Below are 9,597 nucleotides of genomic sequence, written 5' to 3'. Positions count from 1 at the left end.
AGATGTTTCGTGGATGTCCTTTGAGACGCAAGAATTAGTTTCAGGACTCTGTAATTCTATGGCTGCATTCATTTTCTTTTCAGTTTGGATATTTTGGGAAAATATTCAGAAAAAAAAAAAACTAAGTGGTCCACTATCAGATATCTAACTGAATCTTAATGAAAACCTGGAAGAATATTTAAATTTAACCAACATTATGAATAGTAACATTGCTCTTATATACACATGTGGGAATAGTGTTGAATTTTGTGACATTTCTGACTTAAGTACGTTGTTCCAAAACATTTTTCCGTAAATTCTATAGCTTTTCATACTTTAGAGTTTAGTAGATTTCTAGAGTATTTATATAGAACTTCACATTGAATTTATTACATCTATTTCTAAAGAGATTAGGTTTTAAATAATAATAACAATAATAAATTATATATATATATATATATATATAAATATGTCAAAATTGAGATTTACCTGGCCGATGGCAATTTTAAGTTTAATCCGATGTAAAGTACTGGTCCCTATTTTTCATTAGATTTTTTTAGTAACTCAATAAAAGTTAAGGTACATGCGCTTACAGAGCAAAAATTATGGGAATTCTTAATTTTGATTCATTTAGTGCAGTGGTGTCCAAACTATCTCATACAAAAGACCAAAAATTGTCACATTTAAAATGGTTTCTAGCCACAAAAACTAAACAAATGTCCAACTAAAAACACAAAAAAAAGTTTAACGTGATTTCTATTGGTACGTCTTGTAATGACGAATATTATAGTAGAAAAGTGCTCTCTAAACTTCTGCAGAGCAGAAACGAAAGCCATATTTTCTGTTTTCCTGTTTTGGGGGGGAAAAAAAATCATATATTCAAATGAACAAGAATAGCACCAGTGAAAATGGATTGATCTAAGTTTAACAAATGTGTGAACCCAGGTCTAAACGCTCCTTACTTTGAAATTACAATGAAAGCCAAAATCTTGATTCATAAAATATGAATACTTTGTGGTTCACTTAAAATTTTCTATTCAAGAAAAATAAATTGATGAAAATCTCAAGCAAAATAGGTTTCCGTCTGCTTTAACTTCTTGTGCCACTCCTGACATGTAGTCAAAGGCAACATGTTCAAAGTCCTTCCAAGGACTATAAATGTCCACATTTTAGACACCTACGGCTTATAGAACAAGGAAAAAAAAAAAAAAATTTTGTCAACGTTAACAGAGCTAGTAAATAGAAAATTGGTTAAATCCTGACTATTGCTGATTGATTGGTGTTCTATTAAAAAAAAAAAAAGACTTTTTTTGGACAACAGTCCAATAATGAATATGGAATAATGTCTGATAATAAAAATATTTTTCATATTCTTCTAGTCCCTAAATAGAATTCCATATTTTTCCAGACTGCATGGGAACTTCAACTTCAGTTCTGTTTTTATCGCGTGTTTCGGCAGGTTGAATGATGAATGATGAATGATGAACCTTTGTGATACGCCTTGCCATCTCCGTAATATACTGTTTATGTCTTCTTCCAGGTTGGTTTTGATCTTTTTAATGGAGGCTTTGCGTTCTCAGAGATTACTCTATCCTTCCTGAGAAAGTATTTTCCAAGAGAGGATTGATCATTTATCTCAAAATTGCCCTTAAAGGTTGTAAATGACGGGATGGAGTTCAGGATCCTCCGGCGGGTGGGGGGCATTCTGGGAGGAGGAAATTAAACATTTGGAAATGAAGGTCGTCTAAATGCTAATTTCTATTCATTTTTGATACAGGCGTTTCATTTTCTTTGACATCTAATTTAAAACAAGGAGACCGTCCTATCTCCAAGTCAGCAGTTGTTTTGAACTTTTAGAGGTGCGTCGGCTCCAAATGTCTAAAAATGAACTGAAGTGAAAAAAAAGTTGGTTTCATATCTGAGAAGTGCGCTGGCATTAGAATTATATGAAGATCAGGCAAGAGTCAGTGATTTAAGGTAACCATGTATTCTGCTTCACCAGCATTAGTATCAACCCGCTTCTGAAAGTTCACCAGCTTTGTAATGTCGACATCTGCTGGTGAAACGCTGCATCTGCAATTTGTTAAATTTTCTGTATGCATGTCTGTGATATTTTTGCCCCGATAATCTGGATCAGAGAAAAAGGAGACATAACACCATTTTGTTCTTAACATTTTTTTATATTAATGTTGATGCTGCATACATAGTTCAGACTTGCACTCTTTTCTGACACTACTGCTGGTTAAATAAGCCTGAAACTTTCCTGTCAAAGTCAGTATAAGTTAACATTAACCTTCATTTCTATTGTAGCCTTATCTGCTTTATAGACTATAAAAGCATTGAAAGCTGGAAGAGTGCTGCAGCACTGAGCGGGAAGTAAAATAAAAGGCACAACTGTTTATCAAAAATATACAATCCATTCATATACAAAGAGTCATTCAGGAAAAAAGGTAAAAGTATGGAGAATTCTTCAAAATCTGATGACGTCCTGAGTTTACTTTCCCAGAGCTTTGTCCAGGTTGTTTTTAAGGGCATCCAGGAAGTCAGTTGTGTTGACGTAGTGTTCGTTCAGCTTGACACTATATTTTAAAAAAATGTGATCATAGGGACAATAAATACAATTTACCAACACACACTCTGGAAAGAAAATGATAATTCAAACGTACTTAGCCAAGCCGTGGATGCAGCCTGCAAGGTCTTTGGTCATCACTCCGCTCTCCACCGTTTCCACACACACCTTCTCTAATGTTTGGCAGAACCTTAGGAGCAAAGATGTGGTTTGTAGAAAACTTCTGAGGTGCACAATTATATGAAGATGAGCATGGGGGAAAACGGCATACTTTATTAAATCTTTGTTTCCGTCCAGTTTTCCTCTGTGTTCTAGTCCTCTAGTCCAGGCAAAGATGCTAGCGATGGGATTGGTACTAGTTGGTTTGCCCTACAAAGAAAAACGATGTTAGCTTAGAAATATGGTTTCTTAGCTTAAGAAACCATGTGTTTACATACTATAGTAATACACACCAACGTTTTCTCCCACTCCTACTGTTGTGACATGACATGAATGTCTTTGCAAAAGTTTCCTTCAACATTTATGACTTGGGTCAAAAATTCTGGGTTTCCTCCCTCAAGCTTCTCCCAATATTTTGCCCATTCCTCCTGATGGAACTGAACCAGGTTGGTAGGTCACCTTGTTCACACGTTTTCAATGAGATTGATATCTGGGCTTTGTGATGGCCACTCTAGCAGCTGATTTCATTGTCCTTAAGCCAAATTGTAACTAACCAAGGAGCATATGACTAGTTACCCACTTAATTCCAAGTTGCCCACCGATCTGCGTATTGGTGGATAAATGTGTGTGCGAATGGGTGAACATGACTAGTGTAAAGCGCTTCGAGTGGTTAAAATTATTGGAAAAACACTAGTAAGTTTAGTCCATTTACCCTTTATCTGTTGCTTACAAACACCAAGAGATGCTGTATCGAGAGAGACCTAGAAGAATATCCTAAGGGTTCGATGCCCGAGTTCTTGGGAAATGTCTTGGTAAGAAGAAAAAAAAAACCTTTGTTCTTGCAACTCAAGAGAACAAATTTCTCTTTCCTTGCCAAGTATGTATTGGTCTTCAATATTTCCACAAAATGCACTTTCCTTGTGACATCATCCATCTTACAAAGTATACCAGACCCTCTGCACGTGTTTTCGAGTTTCCGTTTCCTCCAAATGTAGCAGTGTTCATCATGGCCAAACACTTAACAGTTGTTAGTTAAATATCTCTCTCATCATTCCAGCGTTTGGACAAATTATTGGCACAATTTTGGCTAGCCCTAAAATAGGAAATGTTTCTTTTGACCACAGTAAAAAAAAAAGGGTTACGTTTCTTTTTTTATACTTTGTATGAAAGTCTCTGGTCTCCTCCTTTTAAGAAAATGTCATTTAATGCACTGTGTTTTGTTTTTGTCCCATCTTTATCATAAACCTCTGATTGACTCAAAACAAGATCTGAATGGAAATAAAAAATATTACAATTTCCCTTCCCCCCACGGTAAAGCCCGTCCTTCAGACTGATCCGGAAGCCTTACTATTTGGTGATCTCGGTAGTGCCTGGTGACGGTGCCATGAGCAGCTTCTGCCTCTATAGTCTTGCCATCAGGACACACCAGCACCGACGCCATCAGACCCAGAGAGCCAAAGCCTGCGTACGTCACACACAGAGAAATAAACGTCATTGTGAGGAATAAGAAACGGCGCTGCCTGACTTCATGGTCCTGTTGTAGCGCACTGACCCTGAGCCAGTATGTCTGACTGCACATCTCCATCATAATTTTTGCAGGCCCAAACAAATCCTCCGCTGGACTTCAGAACCTGGGCCACCATGTCGTCAATGAGTCGGTGCTCGTACCAGATCTTCAGCTTGTCAAACTCGGGCTTGTACGACCTGAAGGAGGACGTGGTAAAAAAATAAATAAATCTGGTAACGATCAGATGCAAAGTGGTTTGGAAAGAAATACAGGATTTGTACTGACAGAATACTGTCTGCGTGAAATGCTGAAAGTCAGAGAAACTGCTTCTTTTACTTTTCATATATATCCTGGAAGATGTCTTTGAAACGGCCGTCGTAGGCCTTGAGGATGGTGTTCTTGGTGCTCAGGTACAGAGGCCACCTCTTCTGGATGGAGTACTGGAAGCAGCTGTGAGCAAAGCCACTGATGGACTGTGTGATGAAGATATCAAAATCAGCACAAATCTACAATCGAATACCAAATATAGAGATTGGCTGCATTTCAGACCCTGTAATGTGCTCTGACCTCATCAGTGTTGTACATTCCCATTCCACATCCTCCAGCCTGGAAGTCATAGACCTCCCACTCCCGGGGGTCACTTCCGTTCGCTGGAGTGAAAACCATTTTGAACTTCCCAGGTTTGTCCACAACAAAGTCTGTTGCCCTGTACTGAGAGCATTTCAACATTTTAAGCATTTAGCTGTTATCCTCCTGAGTAGAAATAATACAAATCTTTTTTTTTTTTTTTTCAAACACCTGATCTCCAAAGGCATGCCTGCCAATGGTTATGGGCTGTGTCCAGCCAGGAACGAGGCGGGGAATGTTTTTACACAGGATTGGCTCACGGAAAACCGTGCCGCCCAAGATGTTCCTGATGGTGCCGTTGGGACTCTTCCACATCTTCTTAAGGCGAAACTCTAAAATAGGAAAAATGCAGCATGTGTTTGAGGATTTGAAACATGAAACTTTATCAGAAGCTGCGTTTCCATTACAAATGTGCACAAAGCTTTGTCAATATTCCGCTGTCGAAAACACAAGATTTCACAATTGCAGTGTTTCCATTAAATACAAAACGCAGTTAAAAATCAGACTTGAATATGTTTGTTTATTGGATAAGTCATTAAAAAACATCATCCTCCTTCCACTGTTTGTCATCATCTTTTCCAGCAGCAGTAACATCCGGTTGTGGATTACAAGACTCTTGTAATGAGAAAAGTGTTTCCATTGCGGTTTTGCAAAATACGCTAATTTAGATACAACCAAAAAAACAAAAAAAACACCTCATCCTAGCGCAAAAACTTTCTATAAAAAAAACAAGTTGTTTTTTTAAAATCGCCGTGTCTTCATTAAGCACATTTATTTCGTAATTTCAGTTTGCACGGTTATATATCGTCAATGGAGATGAAGCTGCACACAACTCAACAACTTAATGACACGTTCAGATTCACCTTCAACTCTGGCCTCGTCAGGCGTGATTGTGGCACACTTGATGGCCACGCTGTATTTCTTCGTAGCCAGAGCCGAGTCGATGGTGACCTGGTCGTCCGTTTGGTCGCGGTAGGGCAGACCCAGGTCAAAATATTTCAGCTCTACCTCCACATTTGGTAGGATGAGCTAAACAAGGTGTTGGTTTCCCACATTGGAGTTAAAAACAACACAGAAAACTCAAAGTCACACAGCTTTTAAACAGACTTAATTGAAAAGGTTTGACATCAGTCACTAAAGCAGATACCTTCTCTTTTATAAACTCCCATATGATGCGGGTCATCTCATCTCCGTCCATCTCCACCACCGGCTGGTCCACTTTGATGCGCTTCGTTGAATCTGAAAAATAGAAATTGAGAGCTAACGAGGTTTCTCTTAAAGTTAAGTTGGTAAAATTTTAGACTTTTAAAGTTGAAATTTCTATTTAAGACCAACTCTTAAAGACCAACAGATCAGAATGGGACTATTTTGTCTTGATTGGTTGTGGTTGCTAATCTGCAGGTCAGACACTTAAACAAACTAAAAAAATAAACAAAACTAAGAACTTCCACCAGCTCCAGATCCATTTACCCAATATGCCACCATTTCAACCCTTTCTGCATTTCCTACCAGTAGGCACACATTTAATACACATGTACTTAAACCATTAAACCGTGGCATATCAATTTATCTTAGGTAAAATATTTTGTATCACTTTGAATTGCCTTGCTGCTGAAAATGTGCTATATAAATAAAATTACCTTACCTTACCTTTATGAATTACGAACATAAGGAGTCAAAAGAAAGTTTCAAATCTCATTCAATTGCATATTATTATTTTCTTTAAATTTTGTTATACTACATTGAAATTAAAATACATTGCAACTCCATAGTTTTTGGAGTTGACTATTTTAAAATGCAGTAAATAATTACAACTCCACTTTTTTTCCATAAATTTATTTATTTTCAATTTTATTTCATCATATATTTAGTAGTTTATTTCCATGTTTAATTATTTATTTTCAATTTGATTTTCTCATTTACATGCTTATTTACAGTTTTATTTTCTCATTTATTTATTTACTTATTGTCAATTTTGGCAGGATCAGTCCTCCATAACAGTGTCTTCCCACTGACCATTTTCACTCCATAAATGTATAAACTCTGTGACTTTGATAAGCTCTGATAAAGGTTTACTTTCATTAATAAATATGGATAATCTTAACGTGCAGTCCTATTTTTAATGTCACTAGGGAAAGGAAAAATCGGTCGAAGCTGGAATTGGAGAAAAAGTATGATCGGTGCTCTCCTAATTATGAGCCTTATATTTTGTCATGCTGTATTAACACCCCAATTCTTTAACCAAAGCAATAACACAGGGAAACAATTATCACATCATCACAATTGTGAAAAGCCAATTTAAGACTATGAGGTCTATAAATCAAACAATCTGAGCCACCGAAATCCAAGTAAAAATTTTTTTAAAGCTACACAAGGACATAGGAAGTGGAAATGGTGGCAAAGGTCAAAGTTTGCACACAGTCAATGCTGTCACTCAGGTTGGCAGTGAAGATTTAGTAGCAAGAGGGAAACTCTGAGAATCATAAATCCTCCCTGCCTTTGGAGAGTCCAAAGATTCCTAATGCAGAGACATGTGGGAAACATCCTGTGACACCTGTTGGAAATACCGAACAAAAGATCACTCACTTCATTTCTTTTTAAATAAATCAAACCAAACTCTCAGGGTGTGTACGACAGGTTTTATCTATGAAGCTATGAACGAGGTCAAGCTATCTCACGCTGTGACCTCAAGGCTATGAGGGCTATAACAGCCTTTATTACATAAGTGGATGAAAAGACGAGGCAGGTTGCACTTAATTTAAGCATATGAAAATTGTATATTTTACATTGAATAAAAATGTTCTATAGTTTCACTATTTCTAAGCACATGACAGGTTAGTTTTGTTATTTTCTTCTTTTATTTCCCTTTTTCTTAAACAAAGCGTGTTAGTGTGTTAGCAGTCTCTTACATGTGATTCATCAATGGCTGGTCGCCAAACAGAAGAAACTTTCTTTTTCTTTTTTCAGAGTCACATTTGGGACCGTTTAAAAAAAATATAATAAAAAAAAATCACACAACTGGCACAAATATGTCCAAGTACACTGTAATGCTATGAACCTAAGCAACGAGAGCAAACAGCAGCAGTGTATTTTCGAAATATTGGAGTTTCAGTAGAAAGCTGACTTACAGTCCCTCTGCTGCTGTCTTTTAATGCAGACGGCAAATGGTGATAGCGCAGCGGGGCTCGGTGACAGCGGAGCGGCCGCGCTCCTCAACACGGTGCTCAGAGCTCTCAGGTAACCCGCCATGTTTGGAAGAAGACAGATGTACGGTCACAGACGACGCAGCTGGATCGAAGAATGCCTGCCTGCATTTACGAGAGCAGGGCCACGCGCACCTGGCGGCAGGCACAAGGACAGGTTCACGCGCACCTGCGGGCGACCTCACCAACGGAGCTCCAGTGGTCTGCGGAAATAGCTTTGCGTCAAATAGGAAACGTCAAACCTCTAAAAACAAACAAACACAAAGCAAATAAACAGCAGACCTGACCCAAAATGAGCTGCAAGGTATAACAGGAACAATGTAAGCAGGAAAGACTTTTTCCAATTAAAAAAAAGTATGAGTATATAACCAAAAATATAATTTAATTGTTTTATATAAACTCACAGAACAATGGATGCTAGCAGTGCTAAGCAGGCACATGCCCCTCTTTTTTCTTTTCTTTTCTTTTTTACCATATTGGATTTATGATCCACTTTAAAGTATCAAAAGTAATTTTCAAGTGAAAATAAATATATAATTATAGTTGTTTGTTGTGCTGTCCTCACAACAACTGTGTAGACAGCCAGCGAATAACTAATAAAAGGTCTGCTAGGTTTGCATTTGAATATGTTTTATAAATGGGCATTTTGCAACTACAACAAAATTCCTAGCTAATACACATCTTAATGGAACGCTCAAAGATTATGTGTATGTGCTCTACATTTGATCAACTAAAGAAAAACAACACATCGAAGTGTCTTTCAACACATATATACTTACAAAGACTAAATTTTTCCACGGTACAAAGCGTACAAAGTATTCAAAGATTTCATGATGAGTTGTTAATTTTATGCTAACTGACTAGATTCTTGTTGACAAGGTTACCGGAGAAAAAGATAGCTTGCTGCTAAGAGCGCTCACTCCGTCACGTTTCTGCAAATGTTAAATGTCAATACAGATGAAGCACTAATCAAATTTTAAATTTAGAAAATTTTATACATTCTTAGCATGAATTTAGTCATACAATTTCTTACAAATATGAGTCTACTTACTAACTAAATCAATATAATTTATTTCCGCTAATACAGTGTTTGATCGACTGATTTTATTATTAATAGTCACTACATACGCCTATTTTGCCGTCTCTTTTTTCCTATGTCATCATTTAGTTTTATGTCTTGAGTAGGTCCATAATAACTAATAATAAATAAATATAATAAATTCATTTGAAAACCGGAGATGACATTTTTTCCCGATTTACTGAGGAGCTACACTGATTTCCGCTTACCACTGGAGCTCCACCGTTTCTGCCATAGACATAATATAAGAGTACACCCCGCATTAGCTGCTCCGGCGCAGGAAATACGGCGGCCATCTTGGAGCGGTATACCCTCCTACTTTGCTCAATCAAAACAGCAGAAGATGCCTTAGTACTGAGGGATATTATTGTTGTCTGTGGAGGGCTCCACAGACAACATTTCACAAGTAAGATGGACATATTATTGTGTATATATTGTGATTGGAATATTACTTTACTGTATTTATGTCCACCGG

The 9,597-nt window shown here is 37.3% G+C and overlaps 1 protein-coding gene across 2 annotated transcripts; it reads right to left on the bottom strand.

Moving 5' to 3' along the window:
* Positions 1 to 2,138: 2,138 nt before the first annotated feature.
* LOC103462181 (isocitrate dehydrogenase [NADP], mitochondrial-like) lies at positions 2,139 to 8,941 on the bottom strand. Of its 2 annotated transcripts, none has more exons than XM_008404808.2 (12): positions 8,824 to 8,941; positions 7,970 to 8,288; positions 5,989 to 6,080; positions 5,705 to 5,870; positions 5,013 to 5,173; positions 4,782 to 4,925; positions 4,551 to 4,687; positions 4,260 to 4,411; positions 4,056 to 4,168; positions 2,820 to 2,917; positions 2,646 to 2,738; positions 2,139 to 2,558 (listed from the first exon to the last, which is right to left on the bottom strand). In XM_008404808.2, exons 2-12 carry the CDS (start codon positions 8,088 to 8,090, stop codon positions 2,474 to 2,476), a joined length of 1,362 nt encoding a protein of 453 aa, XP_008403030.1. In that variant the 5' UTR covers positions 8,091 to 8,288; positions 8,824 to 8,941; the 3' UTR covers positions 2,139 to 2,473. The 2 variants fall into 2 exon arrangements, with proteins under 2 accessions (XP_008403030.1, XP_008403031.1); XM_008404809.2 differs by having other exon boundaries at positions 7,970 to 8,247.
* Between the last annotated feature and the right edge of the window lie 656 nt (positions 8,942 to 9,597).

This window comes from Poecilia reticulata, linkage group LG3 (genome assembly GCF_000633615.1).
Source record: "Poecilia reticulata strain Guanapo linkage group LG3, Guppy_female_1.0+MT, whole genome shotgun sequence".
In the NCBI taxonomy this organism is placed as follows: Eukaryota; Metazoa; Chordata; class Actinopteri; order Cyprinodontiformes; family Poeciliidae; genus Poecilia; species Poecilia reticulata.
This window is presented reverse-complemented; position numbering and strand designations above follow the sequence as displayed.

Coding starts and splice junctions, on each gene's coding strand:
- LOC103462181 (XM_008404808.2), bottom strand. CDS start 8,090: ATGGCGGGTTACCTGAGAGCTCTGAGCACCGTGTTGAGGAGCGCGGCC. Junction 6,081..7,969: donor AAGACAGCAGCAGAGGGACT/GTAAGTCAGCTT, acceptor TCTATTTTTCAG/ATTCAACGAAGCGCATCAAA. Junction 5,871..5,988: donor GGGAGTTTATAAAAGAGAAG/GTATCTGCTTTA, acceptor CACCTTGTTTAG/CTCATCCTACCAAATGTGGA.